We start from the raw sequence: 27,690 nt of genomic DNA on the forward strand, positions 1-27,690 counted from the left end.
CCATCTGTATCTAGAAAGGGAACTATGGGGACTGAATGTGGATCACAACATAGTATTTTCACTTTTGTTGTTGTTTGTTTGCTTTTTTTACTTTCTCATTTTTTTTCTTTTTCATCTGATTTTTTCTTGTGCAGCAGGATAATTGTGAAAATATTATAGAAGAATTGCACATGTCTAACATATATTGGATTACTTACTGTCTAGGGGCAGGAGTGAGGGAAGGGAAGGAGAAAAATTTATTTTTGCATTATTTGAAAATAAAAAGCTATTTTAAAATTTTCCTATAGCCATATATCTGAAAAAAAATTTTTTTGAGTTCCAGATTCTCTTTTTCTTTCCTTTGTCCCCTCATTGAGAAGGCAAGCAACTTGATATAGATTGATATACATGTGCAATGAGGAGATATCCATGTATCTAGGACAATTCAGAATTTTATTTACTTAAAAATGGGTCCTGGGGGTGAGACATGGTAGGGCATGAGCGATATGGAGAAGTAGATCTCCTTCATGATTATTTTTCAAAAAGGGAAGGATTTTTTTTCCAGTACTAGGTTTAAAACTGACAAAAACAGGCAGAATGTGGGCCTGTTAGCATTCCCCGCAATGCTTAGGGCTAAGGAAATCTTAGTCCTTGGGGGAAATCCTTCAAACTTCATTTTCCAGAAGGATGTTCATGAGCCCAGAGTTGTGACATCATTCTGCCTGTACTCTGATTATATGAAGAGGCTTTTCATGGGCAGAATTTAAAAAGCTTCAGGAGAGTCTTTCAGGAGTGAGAATGTGGTAGGAGAGGCAGGGAAGATGGGAGTAGTGGCCAGGTGTAAAGACAATAGTTCCTGAACTGCAGCATCACGCCTGGACCTTGATGGTGGCCATGGAACCTCTGCAAGAAGCTTGGGTACATTTTGCGTGAGCCGAACATTTCTCTTCCCTGCCAAGTGAATGAGAAGGGGAGCTGATTAGGACACGGAGGTTTGAATTTTAAGCTGAAGCCAAAAGTTTGACCATCCATGTGCTATTTTTGGAATAAAAGAGGGTTGAGGAAAATTGATTAGCACTCCAGCAATCACTGATGTGGAGATGCTGAGACACTTTACTACTTGTTCCAAGTCCTTAGTATTTGTCTTGCTATTCTATTTTGATGAATGCTTTTTTGCTTTGTATTTGTATTTGATTTGTCAAGGTGGGGAGAACATTGTGGGGGTTCAGGGTTGTGGATTGGAAACGTGATGACCAAAACAGGGCGCATGCTAAGAAGAATGCTTCAGTTCAATCTTGTAAATAAGTGAGAAATTTCCTCTTTATAAGCCCTGCTATCTATCCACTTGCCTTTGTGCTTTTGAGGTGTCCAGAGGCAGTTACAATCAAGGGTACACACAGCAGTGACCTTAGAGGCCTAATGAGTTTGATTCTTGTTCTTTCCCATGTGATGCTCATTTTTCATGACATTTTTATTTTGTCTTTCTTACAAATAGGAAATTGGTTTATTTGCCAGGTTGGCTCAGTTCTTAGATCAATTAAGTGTCCAATCGATGCTTATTTTTAAGAAGAAGGTTCAAGCATGCTGGCCATCTTCAGTTGTTTGCAAACCTCAGGCCTTGTTAAAGGGTCCCAGCCCAGGAAGTCAGATGGAGATTTCACTGACAAAAGCTATTTACAGCTCTGATCAATGACTCTTCTAGACCGGGCCAAGCCCCAAGCTCAGGTCAAAGCCAGCACTTTAGTGCTCAGGCCTTCAGGCTAGACTGGATGGGTAATAAGCTTGGTGTTGAGTGATCCAATTGACTTATAACTTGGAGAAAAAAGTGAAGGGATCTCTCTCTCTCTCTTTCTCTTATTTTTTCCCCCAATTTGTTTCCCCCCGCCCCTTCTCAAGGGAGAATGATGAAACAGACAGCTTTGCTGAAATGCAGCAATTTCACTGAACTGTAAATAGAAGATGCTTGAAGGCTTGTCATAGACTCCACCAGCCAGGGATGAGATGAAACTGCCCTCAGCTCAGCAGACTAGCCGTGTGTGCCTGTGTGGCTAAGCAAGCCCCCCAACACCCCTCCTTGGCTCCTATATCCTTTCTCATAAGGATAGCTCTTGTGGTCATAGTTCTTCACCCTCATCCCTCTGTCATCAGCCTGACAAATTGCTGAGTTTTTTTTTTTAACTCATTTCTTTCTTGAGTATTGAGCTATTAAAAAGAGTGGTGATAAGGAAAGAGAAGGTGAAATACAGCATACATATGTACAAACTCTTTTCAGTTTGGAGATGGCCATTTTTTAGCTTCCCGTAAAACCTCTTTTTGGTTTGTAGAGAAGTGTGAAATAGAAATGGCACGTATATCAGGGCAGAGTGATGAGCTGTGTTCATCTATATCCTAGTAGAATGAGCAGAAAGCTTCACAGCCAAGAAAGGATGGAGGAAGGAAATATCTCTTCTAAGAAAAGAACTATGGTAGTTAAGGGACTTTTCTTCTTTCAGCAAGCATCTATTGCATAAATATTGTATGTCACACACTGAACTGAGCTAGCTACAAAAATAAAAACTCTCTGCCCTCAAAGAACTTTCATTTTCCTAGGAAGAAGTATCTTGTATACAGATATCATTATGGCACCCACCCATGACCAGTTGCTAATCTATATCAATTAGTCTTCTTCACTATCTAATTTCAATTTCAATCTCTTCAATCCTGAGTTTAATTTCTGAGGATTTCTAGCAGAAGTATGCTGGTAAATGTTTAAAAAATGGTTCTTTGGTTGGAGAAGAATGCTATTTTAACATACTTTTAAATTTAATCTTAATTATTAACATAATCTTCATCATTTTCTCAAGTCTAAACAATTAAGGCAATAAATCTAACCTTGATTTATAGTATTTACAATTTTGGGAGGTGTTAAGGCTCACCCTGAAAATTGAGGGTGTAAAGGTTTACAGTGAAAATTTTAACAACCTACTCTTGTGAAAGGCGCTGATTCTAGCATATCCTTGGTTCCTGATTTTGATAAGAATGGTGGTTAAAAGATTGTGTCTTTGTTGAGATGACAAAGACCAGCCCTTTGAAGGCTTTTGATTGGGGCTTTTCTAGCTTAAAATGAAATACTGAAAATCTAAAATAAAATTAACAACCCTCTTCTTCTTGATGGTAAGGACATAGTTAAGTATAAAGCTTTGCATGAGATCAAACTAAAGACATTCTAGTTCGCACTCTCTAGTGCCAGATAGGCAACCAATTGAGCTATTAAAAAGGATGGAGATAAGGAGTGAGGATAAGGTGAAATACAGCAAAGATGGGCACATTGACTTGAGCTTTTCATTCTTAATATTTGTCTGCTAGTGTGAGAACTTCACATGTAACCAGATAAGGTCTTCTTTAGTTCACATAGGTGTGGATCTCACTATAGAGTTGAAGAATGTTGTTCCTGGATTTGGGGCATATTCAAGTAATACAGGGGAAAACCACTATTCCCTGGGAAAGGAACAAGAGAAACCAGTGGTTTTGTGGGGGGATGGCACCCAAAGAAAACTCCTTGAGTTATCTTAATTGAAAGTATCTGCCTTGTAATCCATAAAGATAATCAGTTTATTTCCAATTAATTTACCTGATTTCTATCTCATTCCTTTTCTTCCCTCTAATTTAGGAATTCCCAAGACTTTTCTCTCCCACCCCCATCCAATCTCTTCTCCTTGATCTTTAATAATAGTAATCTCACATTTATATAGCACTTTACAAAGTGATATCCTGATTAATCCTTCAAGATGTGTATGGTGTATGTAGCTTTGGTTTGTAGATAAGAAATTGAGACCTAGGAAAATTAAAATAATTAATTCAGACTCAAATTCTTCTTCCTCCTTCTCCACCTCCTCCTCCTTCTTCCCTAGGGTCACACAGCTAGAAAGCCTTAAGTGTCTGAGGCCAGATTTGAAATTGGATCCTCCTGACTTCAGGGCTGGTGCTCTATGCACTGCACCACCTAGCTGCCCCCAGACTTATAAATTCTTAGAGTTAGGATTAGAAAACATGTCATCTGACGCTTAGATCACTTCTTTTGACTATAGTATGTTTTCTCTCCAATTTCATCCATCCTCCCAGCTTTAACTTTATCATCTCTAAGTGAGTGTTTCTTAAGTTTATATTTATAGCCCTATTCTTTCACCTCATTAAGTCCCAAAGAGAGGTTAGTTTTTCTCTCCACCCTCACCCCTGGCCCACTTCATAGTATTTTATTTTTTCCAATTACATGCAAAGAGATTTTTTAAAATTCATTTTTGTAAGATTTTGAGTTCCAAATTTGTCTCTCTCTATTCCTTCTTTACCTTCCCCTTCCCCATAATGGCAAGCAATCCAATTTAGGCTATACATTGTGCAATCATGTTAAACATATTTCCATATTTAGTCATGTTATGAAAGAAGAATCAGAACAAAAGGGAAAAATCAGAAGAAGGAAAAGAAACAGAAAACAAATTTAAAAAGTGAAAATAGTCTACTTCAACCTGAATTCAACTCCATAGTTCATTCTCTGGATGTGGATGGGGTTTTCCATCGTTAATCTTCTGGAATTGTCTTGGATCATTGTATTGTTGAGAAGACCCAAATCTATTCTAGTTGATCATCATACAATGTTGTTGTTGCTGTGTACAATGATTTCCTGGTTCTGTTCACTTCACTTTGTGGTAAGTCTCTCCAGGCTTTTCTGAAATCAGCCTGTTTGTAATGTAATGTCATTGTGCTATAAGAAATGATAATCTTATACCACAACTTGTTGAGTCATTCCCCAATTGATGATCATTCACCCAATTTCAAAGTCCTTGCCACCACAAAGATCTGCTACAAATAACTTTTTTATTATAGGTTTTTATTTACAAGATATATGCATGGGTAATTTTTTTAGCCTTGACCCTTGCAAAACTTTTTGTTCCAATTTTTCCTCTCCTTGCTCCCACCCCCTTCCCCAGATGGCAGATAGACCAATCCATGTTAAATATGTTAAAGTATATGTTAATACAATGTATGTATACATGTCCATATAATTATTTTGTTACACAAGAAGAATCAAACTTTGAAATAATGTGCAATTAACCTGTGAAGGAAATAAAAAATGCAGGTGGACAAAAACAGAGGGATTGGAAATGCTATGTAGTGGTTCACACTCATTTCCCAGAATTTTTTCGATGGGTGTAGCTGGTTCTATTCATTATTGAACAATTGGAATTGATTTGGTTTATCTCATTGTTGAAAAGGGCCATGTCCATCAGAATTGATCATCATTTAGTATTGTTGTTGAAGTATATAATGATCTCCTGGTTCTGCTCATTTCACTCAGGATCAGTTCATGTAAGTCTCTCCAAGCCTCTTTGAAATTATCCTGCTGGTCATTTCTTACAGAACAATAATATTCCATAACATTTACATACCATAACTTATTCAGCCATTCTCCAATTGATGGGCATCCACTCAGTTTCCAGTTTCTGGCCACTACAAAAAGGGTTGACACAAACATTTTTGCACATGTAGGTCCTTTTCTTCCTTTAAGATCTCTTTGGGATACAGGTCCAGTAGAAACACTGTTGAGTCAAAGGGTATGCACAGTTTAATAGCCCTTTGGGAATAGTTCCAAACTGCTCCACAGAATGGTTGGATCCATTCACAGTTCTACCAACAATGTATCAATGTCCCAATTTTCCCACACCCCCTCCAACGTTCATCATTATCTTTTCCTGTTATCTTACCCAATCTGACAGTTTTGTAGCGCTATCTCAGAGTTGTCTTAATTTGCATTTCTCTGATCAATAGTGATTTTGAGCACCTTTTCATATGAATAGAAATGGTTTCAATTTCTTCATCTGAAAATTGTCTGTTCATATCCTTTAACCATTTATCAATTGGAGAATGGCATGATTTCTTATAAATTAGAGTCAGTTCTTTATATATTTTAGAAATGAGGCCTTTATCAGAACCTTTGAATATAAAAATGTTTTCCCAGTTTATTGCTTCCCTTCTAATCTTGTCTGCATTAGTTTTGTTTGTACAAAAACTTTTTAACTTAATATAATCAAAATTTTCTATTTTGTGATCAATGACCTCTAGTTCTTCTTTGGTCACAAATTCCTTCCTCCTCCATAGGGCTGAGAGGTAAACTATCCTATGTTCTTCTAATTTCTTTATATCATCATTCTTTATGTCTAAATCATGAACCCATTTTGACCTTATCTTGGTATACGGTATTGTGGGTCAATGCCACTTGGCTCTTTTTCAATGAGTCCTGCCTTCTTATTATGTGTCAAAAGTATTTGTCTTCTCAAAGAATAGCCTGACTTAATTTCTTCAAGTATCAACTGATTTGATGTATTTTCTGTCTAAGAGATTCTCAAAAATCTTCCAACATCACAGTTGGAGAGCTACTGAATCAATGCTTATAATCCATCTATCACAGCCAAACATTACTGCTGGAGAAAACATAGCTTTGAATATAAGGAACTTTGTCAACTGACTGATGTCTTTGCTTTTTAGTATGTTGTACGGATTTACCACAGCTTTTCTTTCAAGGGATGTCTTTTAATTTCATGGTTCAGTCATCATCTGCAGTGATCTTTGAGTCCAAGAATATAAAATCTGACACTGTTTCCATTTTTTCTTCTCTATATGACAGAAAATAATGGGACCAGTTGCCATGATCTTAGTTTTTTGTTTAAGTTTTTGTTTTGTTTTGTTAAGTTTCAAGCTAGCTTTTATATTTTCCCTTCCCATCACCTTTTTGACTTGTATTTCAGTTAATGTTTAAACAGGTAAAACACATGCACAAACAATCCAATTAGAAGCCAAGTACAATATTCTTGCCAAAGTGGATTATTTATCTTTCTCAAAATATCCTGTACTTTCCCACCTTTCTGCATTTGTTCCTGTATCTCCTTGTATCTGGAAGGCCCTCTATCATCTTGGGCTATTGAAATTCCATAATCCCCTTACTTCCTCCTTCCTTTATTTCTAGTTTCCCCTGTCCAAATGCCTTTAGCTCTCTCAGAATTCTCCTAGTCCCCAATATTTGTGCCATACATTTTGCTGCAGCCTTCTATGCTCATGTTTTAGAGTTCTTGTAAATACAAGATCAGGGTCTCATCTTTATACCCTGCCCTTTCCCAATCCCCCAAACCTAGCACAGGGCCCTCCTTGGAGCAAATGCTGGCTAAATATTTGTTGACTTAAATTATCTCTTAGTTGTGATGCCTTTAGGATTTATTCTAAGGGATTTTTGCTCAATTATGGTTGGAAAGATAGTTTCTTTGCATCTACACCTCCCAGCTTCCTTGACTTTCTTCAAATATCTGCTAACTCCCACCATCTGCAAGATACTTTCCTGCCCCCCTCCCCCAATGCTAATGCCTTCCTTTTATCTCCAATTTATCATATACAAATACCACACACACACACACACACACACACACACACACACACACGATAAATTGGAAATTTTAATTTTTTTAGGTTATACATGTACATTTATTTCCTTACAAGCCATATTGGGAAAGAAAAATCACCAGAGGGAAAAAACAACAGAAGAAAAATAAAGGTGAAAACAGGAATCCGCATTTAGTCTCCATAGTCCTCTCTCTAGATGTGGATGGCATTTTCCATCCAAAGTTTATTGGAATTGCCTTGGATCACTAAATTGCTGAGAGAGCTAAGTCTATCATAGTCTATCATCATGCAATATTGCTGTTACTACGTACAATGTTCTCCTGGATTTACTCACTTCACTTTGCATCACTTCACATTTCAGGCTTTTCTGAAAGCTTTCTGCTGATCGTTTTTAACAGAACAATAAAATTCCATAACATTCATATACCACAATTTATTCAGCCATTTTCCAATTGACGGGCATCCACTTAGTTTTTAGTTTCTGGCTATTACAAAAAGGTCTGCCACCAACATTTTTGCACATGTGGGTCTCTTATCCTCCTTTAAGATCTCTTTGGGATATAAGCCCAGTAGAAATACTGCTGGATCAAAAAGTATGGGCAGTTTGATAGCCCTTTGGGCAGAATTCCATGATGCTCTCTAGAATGGTTGATATCCCATGTATATTTATTTGTACATAGTTGTAGCATATTTTCTCCCCTCTCTCCTCTTAGACTGTGAGTTTCTTGAGAGCAGGTAGTTATTATTGTTATTATTATATTTTATGACCTACCTTTGTCTCCTTGGTGTGCCAACAGATGGCTTGTGTAGGCACTTAATAACTTTCAGTTGAATGATAACTGGTATGTATGTAGTGCTTTAAAGTTTGCAAGATACTCTACACCATTATATTATGTTCAAAACACCCTCATGAAGTAAATATATTAGGATTAATAATATAATATCACCATTTCTTCCCCCCCCTTCCCCCAGATAGTGTAGTTTCTGACCTACTGACCTACCTTTTGCTCCTGAGATTCAAAGGTCAATTTAAAAGTCATTAAATTGAAATTGTCTACTATAGAGTTCTTAAACATTTTTTGGTTATCATAGACACTTTGGGTAATGGGCAGAGTCCAGGATTCCTTCTCAGAATCTTAAAAAGATAATAATAATAATTCAAAGCATTACTAAATTTTAGTGGGAGGTTAGTGAAAATAAACATTTAATTTTTTTCCCCATACAAGATCACAAAACCCTCTTTAAATCTATAAATCTATGCAGGGATCCCAGATCAAGAACCCTTCCTTTGTTACCATGAAAGCTAAGAATTTCTCATTAGCCTTTTCCTAGGGAAATTATTTTATAAGGAAAATTTGTTGTTGTTATTAGTCATTTTTCACATCCAACTCTTTATGACTCCATTTGGGGTTTTCTTGGCCAAAATATTGGAGTGATTTGCCAATTTCTTCTCCAATTCATTTTACAAATGAGAAAACTGAGGCAAACAGGATTAAGTGACTTGTCCAGGGTCCCACAACTACGTTTCAGGCTTTAATTGCTGTGTGACCCAGCTATTCCAAAAAGAAACTAAGTTTTTTTTAAAATGTGGTTTTCTTTAATTTTCTTTCCTTCCTTCCTTCCTTTCTTCCTTCCTTCCTTCTTCCTTCCTTCCTTCCTCCTTCCTCCCTCCCTTCCTTCCTTCCTCCCTCCTTCCTTCCTTCCTCCCTCCCTTCCTTCCTTCCTTCTTCCCTCCCTCCCTTCCTTCTTCCCTTCCTCCCTTCCTTTCTTCTTCCCTCCCTCCCTCCCTTCCTTCTTCCCTCCCTTCCTTCTTTCCTTCTTCCCTCCCTCCCTTCCTTCCTTCTTCCCTCCCTTCCTTCCTTCCTTCTTCCTTCCTTCCTTCCTTCCTTCTTCCCTCCCTTCCTTCCTTCCTTCCTTCTTCCTCCCTCCCTTCCTTCCTTCTTCCCTCCCTCCCTTCCTTCCTTTCTTCCTTTCCTTCCTTTCCTCCTTCCCTCCCTCCCTTCCTTCCTTCCTCCCTCCCTTCCTTCCTTCCTCCCTTCCTTCCTCCCTCCCTTCCTCCCTCCTTCCTTCCCTCCCTTCCTCCCTTCCTCCCTCCCTCCCTTCCTCCCTCCCTCCCTCCCTCCCTCCGTCCCTTCCTTCCTTCCTTCCTTCCTTCTTCCCTTCCTCCCTTCCTTTCTTCTTCCCTCCCTCCTTCCTTCCTTCTTCCTTCCTTCCTTCCTTCCTTCCTTCCTTCCTTCCTTCCTTCCTTCCTTCCTTCCTCCCTCACTCTTAACGGCTGCTTCCTGCTTTCACCAAATATCTGATATGCCCCAGCCAGTTGTCAGCAAGAGTCTCACTTTTTTACAATGAATATCTTACCATTGGCCCCAGAATACGGCTGCATAGCCATGACAGTCAAACGCCCCAGAGCTCGGTTCTTGAGATGGGTTGAAAGACACATTGGCTGTTAATAACAGAGCTTGAGCCAGCAATACAGCCCGAATAAATCCATCAGACACCCCAGAGCTTTATGATTCTATCAGAGATGATGACAATTTTACTAGATGTTTCTTGTAAAATAAACTAGTCTTTCTTCAGAGTCAAATTTTTATCGATGCACAAGTGGGTATATTGTCTTGGTTTTATGATCTAAGTCATAAAAATGCCTGTGTCAAAACTGCTGTGAGAAGGTGTTACTCAATTACATCCTTCTCCAGATCAAAAATCTTTGTCAGTGAAAGGTCAGAACTTTTGCATTTAGCTTAAAAAGTCTCATTTCCCTTTTTTTGTTGTCCCCCTAAACTTCTATATATATAAAATTGCTTCTGGAGTATGAAGGATAAATAGAAATTTTTTGTCTGTGAAATTAGTTGAAAAAAACTAACCCCTTTTTGGTGGGGGGAGTAGGCTGACAGTGGAGAAGTCAGTTGGATACAGTTGTGCCAGGAGAGGGGACAGCTTTTCTTAAGAATACAACCCCTCTCATGTCAGGGCTCTGTGGCAAAGCCCCCATTGCTCTACCTTGGTTAGGGTTCCAAAGAGAAATTATTCATCTGTCTCATTCATACCCCAAGAGGTGCCAATGAATCTGACAAGCCTTTTCTGAACCAAAGGTGGCAGCCAAGTTGAAATAATTTGCTGTTGTGCTGCTAAAGAATGTGGGTGTTAAGATTAATTCAGCCTGTCTTTTTTACATGAGCCTTCTCATTAATCACAAAAAGAAAAAAAGAAAGAAATGAGTGGTACAAAAGGCAGTGACTGCTCCTTCTGAGATGACGTCCAAGAGCAGGGGAAGAGAGCTGAACCACAAATCAAGGAAAAATGAAATCTGGGCCAGTTACTCTCACATGTGGCTCGGATATTCTGTAGTGGACAGTGACTCTTTCATCTCTTGAAGGCAGATTCTGAATATCCCTCATCATTTTGTCTTGAAGGGATACAATCCCATGGTCTGACATCACAGTGCCATGACCTAACTCTGCCCATCTTGTTAGGAGAGAGCATGGAGCCCCATAGTATGTGGACGCCATGCTGCTCAGTTCTGCTTCTGGCCACCCAATGGCCCCTCCTACTGGGTCCTTCATCACTCCTCACTGGGACTTGTGATTGCTTCCTAAGTGGTCGCTTGTCTCTCCCACCCAATTAATCCTCAGCTGCCCCAGCGACTGTCCTAAAGAAAGGTGACTACTCCCAGTGGATACCGAGCTGGACCTGGAGAGAGCCTGGTCTGGTCTGGGTCTCTGTATCTATGTGCTCATGGCTTTGCGCCTATTTCTGTAGCTATAAAACGGATGGCTCCTTGAGTCACTGCTGGCTAAATTCATGTCCCATGAGCTCTCCAGGAAGTGATGGATGACTTCTGTCACGGCCTTCAGTCCATGTGACTGATGCTGACCACTACAGAGTAGGATGTGATTTGGACTAAGGAACAAGATTTGGAGTAGTAGGGAGGTTCTCGAGTCCAGTTAGGTTCCTCCTCTAGTAGCAGAAAGTCTGGTTTGCTTTCACCTCTCTTTATGATATTCAGAGCTTGGGACTAGGAGCTTTACCATTTCTTCCAGTATGTCTGTGTATGTATGGATATATCAATACATATAGATGCACACAAATATGTGTACATGCATACATATATGTGTGTATGCACAGGCAAGTTAGCTGGGTGACCCAGGGAAATCATTTAGCCTTGATTGACTCAGTTTCCTCATCTGCAAAATAAGCAGAAGAAAAAGGCAAATCTCTCCAAAACCTTTGCCATGAAAACCCCAAAATGAGGTTACAGAGAATTAACAACTAAAACTACAGCTACATATTTGTATAGCAAAATATGTATATATACATACGTGTGTATGTATATTCACCCAATAGAAATATATTCATTATGTAATGAATATATTTATATATAATAAACAAATCCTTATGAGATTTGTTAGATTGTAATATGAGATTACATACGTGTGTATGTGTGTGTGTGTGTGTGTATGCATAAGTATATCCATCTATGCCTGTACTTTATAGGGTTTTTAGTATAAAAGTGCTATATTTTGTCAAAGGCTTTTTCTTAATTGATTGAGATGATTATGTGGTTTTGGATGTTTTGATTTTTAATATGATTAAATATGTCCCAATGTTGAAATATCCTTGCATCACTGATAAAAATCCAATTTGGTTATGATGAATGATTTCTTGGATAAATTTCTAGTCTTTTTGGACAAAATTGGTTGGAAACTTTTGAATCAATATGAATTAATGATTTTGGTCATATTTTCCTACTGCATTTCATCATTCCTTGATCAATGTATGAAGACCATATTTGTCTCTTAAAAGGATTCTGGTAGACTGCTTTCTTTTTCATTATTTTGAGAATAATTTGTGTAGTATGAATACTAATTATTCTTTAAAAGTTTGATAGAGATGGAATGCTTGCTGTCTTGGGGAGAGGGGATGGGGAAAGGGGAAGAAAAATTAAATACTATTTTAAAAGTTTGATAGAATTCTCTTGTGAATTCATCAGAACTATATTACTTTTTTTTAATCCCCATCTGGGAGTCATTTTATAGATAATTGTATTTCTTTTTCTGAGACAGGATTGATTTCTGTCTGATCTTTGGATACTTTGGGTAGTTGTTATTTGCCCTTCATTCTGGAAGAGGACCATGACATTAGGGAGGTGATGCCATGACATGCAAGTGAACTAAATTTCAGTGAGAGAGGCTGGGCAAGGTCAGTCTACTTTCTCCTCTTCTATGATTTGTTCTTTGACCTAATATTTAGGATTTCAATGTTAATTGCATTATGTCTGTAAAGGATATATTTATTATTTTTTTCTCTTTTTCCACTTATTTGCAATATCTCTGTGCCCTAATACATAGTCAATTTTTATAAGAGATTCTTCCTAGGTCCTTGATGATGCAACTCATTACAGACTACTGACCTTTTGTAATTTTCCCTTCACCTCAAAATCTCTTTCCTGGGTCCATGCCCTCCCTTCTCTTTTGTTGCCTTCAGCTCTGCTTTCCCTTCTCTTGAGGAAGGAGTTGTGGTATCTCTAAGAACTATATTCTTTCAGATTTCTTGTAAAATACTTATTTCCCTTACTAGAAGATTTCTCTCCCATAGGAATATTCATCAGTATTATCCTCTTTCACAACTGAAGTTGAGTTTCTCTTTTTTTCCTCCCCTTTTTCTGCTTTCTCCTTTGTCTCTCAATGAACATTTAGAAAGAAGTCTTTTTGATGGTGTTTCTGATGTTATTCTGTTATTGTAGTCCTTTGTTGCTGTGTACATTTATTTCTATTTCTTCTGAAGCAAATGATCTCGTTAAGATCTGTTTTTTCCTAAGATTTGTTTCAGATGCTTCTTTATTATTAAACAACTATTTTTTTTTTTCATTTATGGTTAAGCTCAAATTTTAAACATAGGTCACATTAGGCTACATCTTGAATACTATTGCTTTTAGGAATACTTTAGTCCATTCCTTTTTGCTTTTTTTAGTGGTGAATGATAGTCTTATCTGAATTTCTTTTACTTTGTATTTGAAAGTCTTAGTCCTTTGCAGAACTTGTTTCTCATGGAATTATTCAATTTAACCACTATGTGTCTTAAGAGTTTATAGCCTTGGGTTTGTTATTGTTTAATCTATGGACTCTTCTGCAGTTTGGGGAAATTTCTGCCTTTTGGAGGCTGGATTTTTGTAGGCATGAAGAGGCCTGGATCAAGATTTAGAGTTAATTCTATTACAAGCCCCATTCCCTCAGTTTCTCCACTCTGGCTCAACTCCATTAAATCATAGAAAACATAGAATTTCCACATGAGCTATTGAAGTCTCAGCAAAATTCCTGCCTTTTGGAGTCTGGATCTCCCTGGTACTGGAAAAAGGGGATGGGGCATTGCAGTGTAGAATCATGTTCTACTGCAAGACTAGAGTTGGGTGACGAGTGCCTACTTGGTGCCAGTTGTTTTGACGGCCAAGGGTGAGGAGACACTATGAGTAGCCACTAGGCATTAATTCCTAGGGTTCTTAGTGACCATGGAGATTGACGAAATTGATTTATCTTTGGCACATAATTTCTTTTAGAGAGATCTGAGGGGTTATGAGGATTGGAGACAATATCTAGTCCTCCATTTGGATGGCAATGTGATCCAGCGGTCTTTTGAACACTGAATCTTGATCAGTTTAGGAGCCAGACTGGTTTCCATAAAAAGTATAATTTATTCTTTATAATGGTGGCAAATTTCCACCACCGGCATTTGGCATCAAAATCTGACTGATTTGAAAATAAAGTATGAGTACAATTCTTTCATGATTTGAAATGGTGAAGAAGAGCATGTGTAACATAACCTAATGTGCTAACTAGGATGAGGGGTGGAAATTGCATTGGAAACCCTCCCTGAGCCCCCAAACTGCTGGGATCCCTTCTGCTATACCAAGAAGGTACTTTAGGCATTAAAGATGCCATTTCTCCTATGACCAAGCTTTCTTGATGTCCTGTCTCAGCACATTCCCTGAGGCTTCTTAGGTCATTAAATTCCTATGATCTGCAGTTACTTTTAGGAGCAGAGGTAGGCAACACACTTTGAATCTATAAGAGAAATCAATATCTTAACTCTCAAGCCATACACAAGGAACAACAAGAGACATATAAGCTTCTAAAGATCATTATTTTTGTTTTTAGGAACAAAGTCCTTTTATTAAAACTATTCAGGTAGTCCAAATGAAAACCTTTCCACAAGGATGGCATGTGGGGGTACTATCCCACTTAAAACTGGGATAAATTCATCTTAAGAAAATTATATCTAAGACTGGAAAAGTGGAATAACTTAGATACTAGATATTTGAGATTTTATTTCATTGTTCATAAAGAAAGAGACTATCATTTAATTAACTAAAACTATGCATTTACCTGCTTATTTTTTTTTTTCAGCTAAGTCTAATTTTTTGTGATCATCTTTGGGTTTTTTTTTTGGCAAAGATATTAGAGTGGTTTCCATTTCCTTCTCTAGCTCATTTTACTGATGGGAAGATTCGGGCAAACTGCCCAGAGTCACCCAGCTAATAAGCGCTCTTGACCAAAATAATAGAATCTTCAGGGCTCCTCTTGTCCCTATTCAAAGTCTCTGTGTACCATTCAAGGTCTACTATAATGTGCATTTTCAATCTGAACTTGTATTATTCTCATGTAGGTAATATTTTAATAAAGCCAGGCCATATTCTCTGTCACCAGAATGTGTCTCAAGGTGGTCCCCCTTGTTTAGTAATCTTTAGAACTATAATGCCTTTTTTCATCTCTGCCTTACCCAACCCATCCTGTGAAGCTTAACTCCCATGTCACTTATTACATGAGAGTAACTGCTAATACCAGGAGCTTTTTGGGCAATGGGGGGGAAATGAGTAAATGCTAGGTATTAATACCTCCTCAGATCTCATGTGACACTAAGTTCTGTATCTTTAGAAGGCATTTGCCATATAAAATGTCGAATTCCAGAGAGGCATTTCTGTTTTTCAATGCCCATGAAAGGAGGAATCTTGTCTGGTTTAAGCTAGGATCTATTCTAAACAAAGGTGTTCTGTCAATTGATGTGGAATGAATAAATGGAATTTCTGTAGGAGGGGAGAATGTGTGTTTTCAAGACAAAACTGTTTTGAAGTCCCTGCCTCAAAATTGAGTGCTGGAGTCTCTCAGATTGAAGATGATTCTTTTCCTTCACGCCAGAAACCTGATCAGAGACCCAGGGCATCAGTGTGTAGGATGGCAGAGGGAAAAGGAAGGGGCAAATTGCACAAGACTGGACACGGACATTAAGCGGAAACCCACTAGGTTTGGCTCCTCACTTCATTCCTTAACACATTCATCTCTCAAAGTAAAGGAGAAAAACTAACTAATTGGAATTCAGTTCCAGAAAAAAAGTACCAATATAACTGAATCTACTTGATTAGAAGATAATGATGTCCAACATTATCATAAAAACATTTTTAATAAGCAAATTGCTATCCAGTTTAAAATTCAAACATTGATCAATTCTATTTAATACCGTGATTTAAAAGTCCATGTTGGATTGAGGAGTCATTCCCTTGACTTGAAGGACACGATGTGCTACTGTAAGACTGTGAGAGAGGAAGGTGGTCACCGGTTGTGCTTCCAACTCTGTAACGTTCACAGAAGGTGAGCTGGACGTGCACAAGGGGTGTTAAGTATAGACGATGGAGGGTTCGCTGGGCTGATAAACATCATCAGCATATAGATCCTCCGGTAGCTTCTCTGCATTATCACTGTCAGGAAAATAGGTAGGGAACGGCAGATTTTTGGCATAGTCTTTATAGGGAGGCAGATGAGAATCCCGGACCTGGGAAAAGAAGTAATTCATTACTTATCACCACTGTCACTAAGTTTATTTAAGTGCTGATTGGGGATCATTTTGTTTCATATAATTCTAATTTGAGATACCACAACTTTTGTCCATGGCCGCCTTCCTTCATCATCTGCTAATTTCATAGCTCTGATCATCAACCCTTTGTTCAATCATAGCCATCTCAGACGTCACTGATCTCTCCAATTAATATGAGTGTTAAATTCAAAAGAACCACTCTTAGTAGCACATTAGATACAAAATTCATTTGCTCAAAAATCTGTAGTTGTTTAGACGTTTTCAGTAGTGTCAGACTTTATGACCCACTTGGGGTTTTCTTATCAAGCTTTATCTTTTCTTCTCTATCTCATTTTACAGATGAGGAAACTGAGGCAAAAAGTGATTTATTATTAAAATTTTTTTTTTTTTTTGCTAGGGTCACAAAATTAGTGTCTGAGGCCAGATTTGAACTCAGATTTTCCTGACTCCAAATCCAGTGCCACTAAGCACTCAAAAAAAAAAAAAAAAAAAAAAAAAAGCAAATATTAAATGCCTATTATATGTAAGAGTTTTATAAAGGAAGGAATTCATATCAAAACTGACTTAAAATCCCCTAAAATTTTAATCTCAAAATTCTTGATTTACTCACTTACTCAGCATCAGTTCATGTAAATCTCTCCAGGACTTTCTGAAATTTTCCTCCTGATCATTTCTTACAGAACAATAATATCTCATAATATTCATATACTGTAACTTTTCTTCAGCCATTCTCCAACTAATGGGCATCCACTCAGTTTCTAGTTCCTTATCATTACAAAAAGGCTGCTACAAATGTTTTTGTCTCTACATCTTGAAAGCAGGCTCTTGTGTGAAGCTGAGAAATCAAACTATACCTCATCTAAAAATCTTAACATAACATAAAATGCAATTAATCTGAGAAGTGATCAGCATATGAATGTTTTATGTATCTTCATTTATCTATATACAGCTACATGTTTCTAGTCTATTTTGAATCTATGTACAGGTCATTCTCTAGTGGTGGTACACATTTATTACCATCTATAGGACTAAAAGTTAAAATCCAGCAAGATGCTTCTTAGCTACAGGTCTGGGCAAATCACTTTGCTGAAGTCTCTCTTTTTAAAAAATTTCTTAATAGTATTTATTTTTCCAAATACATACAAAAATTGTTTTTAACATTCACCCTTGCAAAACCTCATGTTCCAAATTTTTCTCCCTTCCTTTCCCCTTGACAAAAAGAAATCCAATATAGATTAAATATGTGCAATTCTTCTACACATATATTCCATAAATGTCATATAAGAAAAATCAGATCAAAAAGGAGAACAAGTCAACAACCATGATGGAAAATAAAGGTAAAGATTCTCTGCTGTGATCTACACTCAGCCCCATAGTCCTCCCTCTGGGTGCAAAAGGCTCTCTGCATCCCAAATCTATTGGAATTGGCCCGAATCACCTCATTATTGAAAAGAATAAAGTCCATCAGAATTGATCGTCGTATAATCTTGCTGCTACCGTGTACAATGTTCTCTTGATTCTACTCACTTACTCAGCATCAGTTCATGTAAATCTCTCCAGGACTTTCTGAAATTTTCCTCCTGATCATTTCTTACAGAACAATAATATCTCATAATATTCATATACTGTAACTTTTCTTCAGCCATTCTCCAACTAATGGGCATCCACTCAGTTTCTAGTTCCTTATCATTACAAACAGGCTGCTACAAATGTTTTTGCATATATGGGTCCTTTTCTCTTTTTTATGATCTCTTTGGGATACAGATCTAAATTGCTCTCCAGAATGGCTGGATCAGTTCACAACTCCACCAACAATGTATTAGTGTCCCAGTTTTCCCACATTCCCTCCAACATTTATAATTATCTTAGCCTGTTCCTTAATTGATCTGAGAGGTTTGAAGTGGTACATAGAGTTATCTTAATTTGTATTTCTCTCATCAATAGTGATTTAGAGCATTTTTTCATATGACTAGAAATGTCTGCCTCAGATTCTTCAACTTCCTAACAGCACCTACCTCAAAGGACTGGTTGTAGAGATGCAAATGATAACATTCTGAAGTGCTTCATACTATGTCCAACACATAGCAGGTACTGAAAATTGCTCATGTACTGTCCTTTCTCTTCATAAAGAACCACGGAGTCTTAACACCTTAGCACTGGTGGTGATTTTTTATTATGCTATGATATTCTGATGTTACTTGGTAATTCATAGAATGTTTAGTTGTAGTAAAAATATTGGTATGTTCTAAAATGCTGACACTGCTTTTGGGGGGAAAATCCCTTATTTTAATTCTACAGTCCCCATTCAGAGAGAATTTTTAAAAATTACATACACGCAGAAAAATGAGGCATAATCATTTTGGCAATAAGAAAATGAATAACTTAGTTGAAATCCACAGCTGCCATACCTATTAAAAAATAGATCTATTTTAATCTTTTAAATTTAAAATTGTTCATGAGATTATCAAAATAACTTAAATTCAAGTTTAATGAAATAAGTAGCTTAATTTCAGTAAAAGTCCTAGTCTTAAACTTAATAAAGTTTAAAAAGTCAAAGGCTTATAAATGGAATGGTGCTATCAACAATAGCTGCACAGTTCCCAAGGAGTCACAACTGTCAACCAGATTGAAAGTCCTAATGTTTCCAGTAGTAGTGGAATGGGCTCAATCTGATTGAAACTCGTCTGCCCTGTCCCACTCCCTTACCCCCATTATAGATTTTAACTGTATATTAGAAAACAGGTAAAAATACTCAACAATCAAGTTCTCTATACTCACATTAACCTATGCTATAACCAAGTCACTTTTAGAGTATCAAATTCAGTTTTCTAAGAGGGTAAGACAAAATGCAGTGGCACCAATAATAGTCCTGAGGATTGATGTTTTGACAAGGCCTGGAAGTGGCCTAGAAACTGGATTGGTCAAGGTGTCGGCTAATCTCTCAGTGCCCAGGGCTGCCAGGGCAAAGACAAGTTCTGATGGGAAGAGAAAAAGCCAGAAGAGAGAAGAACTATCGTGTGTGAGAAACAGCGAGGGTTATCAGGTGGTGGCCAGGTGTGAAGGACTTAGAAAGATGTTGTGCAGGCAGAAATAATAAAGGACTGGACCTGTAGGATAGAATGGAGAATTGAAAATATGAATGTGAGAAACTAGAAGGTTGACATCTTCAACAGAAACAGGAAAGTTTGGAAAAAAGATTTGGGGGCAAGATGATTCTCTTCTGGACATTCTAATTTTGAAGGGTCTATGAGGACTGCAGGAAAGTGACTAGCTCTGGCTTAGCTGGAAATCATCCCTGTGGACAGAACTGAATCCACACATTTCTCCAATCCCATTAAGTCACCCCGAAGGAGATTCCCACCCCAGATTTCCCAGTGACCCACAAGCGGCTGTTCCCTGGTGCACACAGACAACTTCCTCCCCCTTCCCCCCCGCTCCCCTCCTTAGCTGAGAACCTTCACTTCTCTCTTCACATTCGATGCAAGCTCTTTCTTCTCCTAAGCTCAACTCCCTGAAGCTCTCTTTCCTTCTCTCCTTCCCCAGCTGCTGATGGGAGGTGGCCTTTCTCCCTGCCCAGGCCAGCCCCTCTCTAGGTACCTTTAGTCCCTTTCCCTTCTGCTTTCTCTGCTCTAGGTTTCCCTGTTTGTCACCTCCTCTGCTGTGGTCCCCTAAGGCCACAGCTTACCACAGACATAAATGGTTCTAGTCCCACCATAGGTAAGACTCCCAAGCTCAAGAGCAGTGATTACAGGTACAGGCCATCATGCTCCACCTTATTTCTCTTTTCTGAGGACTTACCAACCTAAGGGAGGCACAATTCCCAATTGTTTTCTGGGGAATGGGGTCATGGAAACCCATGAAATAAGAGGAAAAAAAAAACTCTTGGTTCTGTGTATCTTCATTCCTTAGTGTCAGAGGGGCAGAAAAAGGGGAAGGACGAGCTAAGAATGGCGGTTTTCAGATTGTTCCCAAATGTCCACTTCAGAGTTGGTGCTATGAATGTGAGGTCATCCTCCAGGAGCCACTACAACAGCCAACTTCTGGCTGCTTTCATGCAGCTTGTAAACCAATTACAATTGAGAAAGCGATGATTTTTCCACTCTCACTCAAGATATTAAACACTGAATATAATAAAGATGACAAAACTCCCTAAACTAATCTATTTATTTAGTGCTATACCAATCAGACTTCCAAGAAAATATTTTAATGATCTAGAAAAAATAACAACAAAATTCACATGGAACAATAAAAGGTCGAGAATCTCAAGGGAATTAATGGAAAAAAAAAAAAATCAAATGAAGGTGGCCTAGCTGTACCTGATCTAAAATTATATTATAAAGCAGCAGTCACCAAAACCATTTGGTATTGGCTAAGAAATAGATTAGTGGATCAGTGGAATAGGTTAGGTTCACAAGACAGAATAGTCAACTATAGCAATCTAGTGTTTCACAAACCCAAAGATCCTAACTTTTGGGATAAGAATTCATTATTTGATAAAAACTGCTGGGATAACTGGAAATTAGTATGGCAGAAATTAGGCATGGACCCACACTTAACACCGTATATCAAGATAAAATCAAAATGGGTCTGTGATTTAGGCATAAAGAACGAGATTATAAATAAGTAAGAGGAACATAGGATAGGAGGAAGAAATTTGTGACCAATGATGAACTAGAGACCAATATTGATCACAAAATAGAAAATTTTAATTATATCAAATTAAAAAGACTTTGTACAAATAAAACTAATGCAAACAAGATTAGAAGGGAAGTAACAAACTGGGAAAACATTTTCACAGTTAAAGGTTCTGATAAAGGCCTCATTTCCAAAATATATAGAGAACTGACTCAAATTTATAAGAAATCAAGCCATTCTCCAATTGATAAATGGTCAAAGGATATGAACAGACAATTTTCAGATGAAGAAATTGAAACTATTACCACTTATAAGAAAAAGTGTTCCAAATCACTATTGATCAGAGAAATTCAAATTAAGACAACTCTGAGATACCACTACACACCTGTCAGATTGGCTAAGATGACAGGAAAAAATAATGATGAATGTTGGAGGAGATGCGGGAAAACTGGGACACTGATGCATTGTTGGTGGAGTTGTGAACGAATCCAACCATTCTGGAGAGCAATCTGGAATTATGCCCAAAAAGTTACTAAACTGTGCATACCCTTTGATCCAGCAGTGCTACTACTGGGCTTATATCCCAAAGAAATACTAAAGAAGGGAAAGGGACCTGTATGTGCCAAAATGTTTGTGGCAGCCCTGTTTGTAGTGGCTAGAAACTGGAAAATGAATGGATGCCCATCAATTGGAGAATGGCTGGGTAAATTGTGGTATATGAATGTTATGGAATATTATTGTTCTGTAAGGAATGACCAGCGGGATGAATACAGAGAGGACTGGCGAGACTTACATGAACTGATGCTGAGTGAAATGAGCAGAACCAGGAGATCATTATATACATCAACAACGATACTGTATAAAGATGTATTCTGATGGAAGTGGATTTCTTTGACAAAGAGACCTAACTGAGTTTCAATTGATAAATGATGGACAGAAGCAGCAGGATCCAAAGAAACGAATGTGAACTATTTGCATTTTTGTTTTTCTTCCTGGATTATTTTTACCTTCTGAATCCAATTCTCCCTGTGCAACGAGAGAACTGTTTGGTTCTGCACACATATATTGTATCTAGGATATACTGCAACATATTTAACATATATAGGACTACTTGCCATCAAGGGGAGGGGGTAGAGGGAGGAAGAGGAAAAGTCGGAACAGAAGTGAGTGCAAGGGATAATGTTGTAAAAAATTACCCTGGCATGGGTTCTGTCTATAAAAGGTTATTATAAAATTAAAAAAGAAAAGAAAAGAGTAAAAAAAAAAACTAACAACAGTCACAGATGTAAAGCAAGTTAGAATTCTATGAAGAGCAAATAAAATACTTATTACCTATAATAATATTTAATATTTATATATGTTATTACTTATAAAATATTATATAAATATTAAATATTATTATCAATATTTAGTCCATTTAAAAAGATATTAAACACTGGATCATATGTTTAATCCCAAGCAGTGAAAAAATAATACTTACTTTTACTAAGCAATTCTTATGTCCAGGCACAGAGCCTTTCACATAGATTATATTGTGTTCTGTGTTTATCCTCCATACCTAGGGCATAAAATGAAAATTAAAATTTCAATTGAATAATTTTGAAATCTGCTTTCTACAATCAAACAAGAGCACAAGGGAACTTCAAAAGTAAGTCCTATTGCTTTCATTAGTGTTGGGGGAGTACAAGGAAAATGATCACCTATACAATGTCCTAGTATTGGTCCATCTAAGAATCAAACAGGCAAAACACTATTACAATATAAACTGCAGTAAAGTATAGCAATATAATATCTTATACGTATTATAGATACTTTTTTTCCAATATAATTCATGGTAAAATTATCATAATCTTTTGGATTTTGTTGTTGGACCTGGCACTGTCAACAATTACACAGCTGATACCTAATCAAACTTCCTTGAAATTATTCAAGAAGGTATTAGAAATGGTACCAAACAGTAAAGCAAATGGTGTCTGTGCTTTGCTTGGAAATCCTGTTTTAAGTTGAGGCCGAGACTAAATTTTCCTGGTACCTTTTGATGACAAAAAAGCTCATTTTATTTTGACTCTCTTTAAGAAACCAGGGAGGCTGGGGTTCATTCTTTTATCTCCCTTAGAAGAGATAGTTCATTATTCTTAATTTAGAGAGAAAAATAATTTCATCCCACCTAGATTCATGAGAAGAATAGACAATGCATGAAAACTAATGTAACATAATTAGAGTTCTGCAAGCCAACAACTTCTAGTGCTATAACCAACTGTCTAAGAGTATAGGATTTGGGGATGGGGAATTAAGAGATCTACTTAAATCTACTTGACACACGAGGGAGGAATGTTTGATTCAGAGAACCTGTACAATGCCCCAAATCACAAAAATAGTGTTTAACAATCAATGGGCTTTGAGACTCATTTGAGATTTTCTTTTGAAATTTAATTATGAGATTAATATTTGGTATCATCATTTGTGAAAGATGAGCTTAGTTTGAAAGATATTGAAAATTTTTAAATTAAATTTTGTTTATAAACTTGTTAGAAGAAACATTAAAGATATTCTTTGCTTAACTGAAAAAGCTTCAACTCTAAATAGAATGCCAATCAGCTTTTGACTTTTTACCAGGTTACATGAATATACTGAGTTCTACTGGGGGATGGGAGAGAGGATATTTCTATAGATATACTGATGATTTATTCCAAGAAAATCCATAAATTTCGCTAAGAGATCCAACTATACATTTATAACATTTAGGATGGTTGTATTAGTGAATTACTAATTATTTCTAATATCTTTAAGTCTATACCTATAAAATATGCCAACTACATACAACCATAAAGCTGAGCCAAACACGTGTAACTCTAAAGCTAATCCTTTTGAAGATGCTAGATTCTCAAGACTTATAAGCTCTCTTTCATAAATAAAAAAAGCAGTATTTGGTATATTTCTAAAGAGAAAAATTATTGGAAGAACCACAGATGGGTAAACGTTAATATCTTTCTGCTTAGTGCAAATGTTCCCAGAAAGTGTTTTCTTAACACACAAAACTCACCTTTAAGCCAAAATCTGTGCGATATATATTACCCATTTTACCAGGCATTTTTTTTCCAGGCCAAACTCTGGCAATGTCCTGTAATAAAAAAAAAGGAAAAGTAAGTTGGTATTTTCTTGTTTTTAAGGGCATTATTTAAATTTTAAAATCCATTACACCAAAAGGTGTTAAACAGTCCCTTTTTAGCTTATTTATTGTTGTAAATTACTCTTAGTAAGTTACATATAGATTCAAGATACACTGTTCAAAATTATTACTTTCTAAATTAGATTGATAAAATAAAAATTCAATGAACCAGGAGAGATTCTACTTGAGATCATTGACAGACAGTACTGCAACAGATGAACTCATTGTTGCACAGCAGGGTGGTACTTAGGAGAAAGTAATTAAAAAAAAAAAAAAAAGCCTTCCCATAAAATCTTCACTAACAGAAGAAATCAGAACAGCTCTTTCTCTCCTGGTACGCTAAGGCACCAAGAGCTAAATGAGTCCTTGCTTTGTGAATGGCCCCATCCTCTCACCCATTCTTTTGATGTCACTTTTTCCTTGGAGTCAAGGGTGCTTAAAGGATAGATTAGTTCTTAGGATAATGAGTTTGCTTGTCTGGTCCACAGAATCAAACTGTTTACTCCAGTTAAGGCCTATTTGAGTCTAACGATGGATGGCTGTAACAGAATTGGAAGCCATCTCACACGGCCGCTCTTCTGCAGCTTGTGAATTCTCAAGACATGCTCGAGGAAGGCTTCATTTGGTTGTTTTCCTATTTCCTACCCACCAATGCTTGAGCTCTCACACTCTATGTAACCAATTCACTTTCTTTTCCTACCATCCATGTTACTGGTGATGTTTTTTTGGTTCTTGCACATCAATCACAACTAACCTTGGGCTATGACCTAAAACTACTTATCTCTCCTTCAATGCCTTTACTTAGGAGGCTTACACAAATACTCATCAAGGCACGGTGCCTGGTGCAGAGCAGGCACTTAATAAATCCCTCCCTCCCTCTATTCCTTCTTTCCCTTTGGTCCTGGCAATCATAATTCTTCAGAGACTGTGAGATTCCATAACTCACTGTCATACACCACCACTGGTTTTAAAAAGATAGGTTTGGGCAGCAGCAAGGATCGTGGAATTAGCTAAAAGCATCTTGTTTTTTCCCAAATCACCACCGTCTTTCCACTCTAGGAGCTGGCTAAATGCCTGTATGTAGTAGTATTCTAAAACACATGCACTGATCATCTAACTAGAAGGGTTGCTCATGCAATAACATATCAAAATCTAAGCCATGCTGGAACTCCATTCCTGGCTCTTCCACTTACTAATCTGTGAGCCAGGGGATATTTCCCTGACCTCCCTGAACCCTTATCTAAAGTGAAAGAACTGCACTAAGTAACCTCTAAAGTCCCTCTGAGCTTTAAATAGAAATCTAAATTTCTATAAAAATACATCAATTTTATTTTTCCTAAGTTAGTATGATTTTGTAAGTGACCATGAATTCAATGAGGATGCAGCAATGTGTTTCATGGCTAGATCCCACAAACAAAATGTAACCCACAGAACTTCCATTTCAATAAAATCAACTTAAAAATTCAAATTCCTGAGGTTTTACAGCAGTAGAATATAAGATTGGGCAAGTTTTATGGAGAAGGAAATGTGCCAAAAATCCAGTGTTGGCCATTCACTGACCAAGCCTCCAATCCTCAGGTTCTCCTCCCACCAGACAATGGTCATAAAATGATGAATACCTGAGATCATGGCAACTCAGGATCACAATCTACTCTGACAGGGAAATAGCTCTGAGTCGTCTTCTAGCCACGAGTCTCCCCATGAGTTAAAGAATGATCATTATAAAAAGGGGGTACAGAAAGGAAAAAAAAAACATGCCTGTCAGTACTTACCCCAGTTGCTATTGCTCCAGGTCTTCTGTGGGTTTTAGTCTGACCATGAGTGGCAGGTTGTCCTTTAAAGCCCCACCTTTTCATGACTCCTTGAAAACCTTTGCCAATTCTGGAACCAAACAAAAGAATGACAGTTTAGTTTAAATTATGAACATGTTTATTCTCTCATTTACCTGATGACATCCAAGAATTTTAGGAAAAGTCATTATCTTTCACTGCCTCAGCCTAGTTGTTCTTAAACTTCTAATAACCCAACAATTTAAACCAGGACAGACACATGTATTTGACAGTTCACACATCCTTATCCTTATCTTGAATTTTGTCCTTTCCTGGATTGTCATTCAATGTAGAAAAAATAAATCTCACTATTTAAGATCATATTAATATAATGTAAAAAGTGTAATATCATTCTTTTATATAGAACAGACCCACATTAACTCTCATTTTAGATTGCAAAATTGAACTAAAGCACTATCAACCACAGTAATACAAAAAGAAGTAGTTGAATTTCTGAAACATGGCATTTTTCTTAATATTTTAACTAAAATGTTTAAGTAATGTAAAATGTTTAGTTAAATTTTAAATAAAGTAGCTTTTGGAAGTACAAGTTATTCATTTTTTTCTCTATGCATTTTCTTAATGTACATATACGTGTGTGTGTTTATATATGAAGCTATATAGTAGTATCGCCAAATATATAATCTGAAGGATGTGCACAAAAATATTAAAACATGGGTTATTGAATGCTGAAAAGTATAAATAAATTACTTTTAATAAGAGGTGATAAATTCAAATAGAATGAGGGCCACTAAGCCATATATAATATTGCCTATGGGCTACATATTGACTTGGAAAACAACTGTTATGTTTTATTTTTATTTTGCTAAATTCTTCCAATTACAATTTAATCTGGTTCAGCCATATTTGAGAGGGTTATTGTTCCATGTGCTCACCATCTCAGCTTTTAATAATTCAAAGTAGTTAAAAGTAAACAGCACAAAAATATTCTAGAGGATCTGTGATCTCATTGATTTGGGTCTTCCTCTTGCATACATTCATTAAAACCACCTTCTATGGTTTTTATGTACTTCCTCCTATAAATATGTCAAAAAGGAATGCACCCAATGTGCTTGTGTCCTTTTCCCCTAGACATTACAAGAACAACAGTGGAGCATGTGAGCAATCTGCTCCTCTCTCTGATCATAAGACAAGCCAATCCTTTTCACTTGCATGTTTCCTTGAAGACAACTGTTGTCCTTTACAATCCTGGTATATGTGCTATAATCTATTTACATCCACCAGCAAGGTATCAGCCTCTGGGTGTTAATCATTCTCAATTCTTCAAATCAGTAGTACAGTATTCCATGTATTATAGCCACAAAATAATGGTTTAAAAAGGCAAGTTTTTGTTTCAGAAAGGTGAAAAGAATCCTGTGATTTCCCAAAGTAAACATAATACAATCTCCTTTTCTTGATCAATTCTGGTCCTGACTGTCCAAGTATAGTGCCTGCTCATGGTATTTCATGTCATTATTATATGGCCTAAGACATTAAGCTCATACAGTAATGATACCCAAAATGCTAGTGAATTTTCTTTAAATTTCAGAAATTGACACATCATAGATTCATAAATAAAATGGAAGTGAGGAAATTTTTTTTCAAATGGCAATGATCTCTAAAATTTTTAAATTATACATGAAATTATATCAATTTCTGCTAAATCAGTTCATCCTCAAATTAACCAGATGTAATTTTGTAGAAGAGCTGGAAAGTGAACAACAGTTTTCAGCACATTTGAACTAGGCTCTAAAATGTCACAGGATTTTTAAATGATGCCAGGTGGATTTG

The 27,690-nt window shown here is 37.0% G+C and overlaps 1 protein-coding gene across 1 annotated transcript in view; it reads right to left on the minus strand.

The window, feature by feature from the left end:
- Nucleotides 1–15,836: 15,836 nt before the first annotated feature.
- MRPL3 (mitochondrial ribosomal protein L3) overlaps nucleotides 15,837–27,690 on the minus strand; it is a 38,372-nt gene continuing 26,518 nt past the window's right edge. Inside the window, exons 7-10 of the mRNA XM_051962724.1 lie at nucleotides 25,843–25,951; nucleotides 23,945–24,022; nucleotides 22,382–22,459; nucleotides 15,837–16,224 (exon numbers count right to left, since the gene is read on the minus strand). Coding sequence (XP_051818684.1) covers nucleotides 16,069–16,224; nucleotides 22,382–22,459; nucleotides 23,945–24,022; nucleotides 25,843–25,951 — 421 coding nt within the window. The 3' untranslated portion in view covers nucleotides 15,837–16,068. The remainder of the gene's footprint in view (nucleotides 16,225–22,381; nucleotides 22,460–23,944; nucleotides 24,023–25,842; nucleotides 25,952–27,690) is intronic.

This window comes from Antechinus flavipes, chromosome 5 (assembly GCF_016432865.1).
Source record: "Antechinus flavipes isolate AdamAnt ecotype Samford, QLD, Australia chromosome 5, AdamAnt_v2, whole genome shotgun sequence".
NCBI classification, from domain to species: domain Eukaryota; kingdom Metazoa; phylum Chordata; class Mammalia; order Dasyuromorphia; family Dasyuridae; genus Antechinus; species Antechinus flavipes.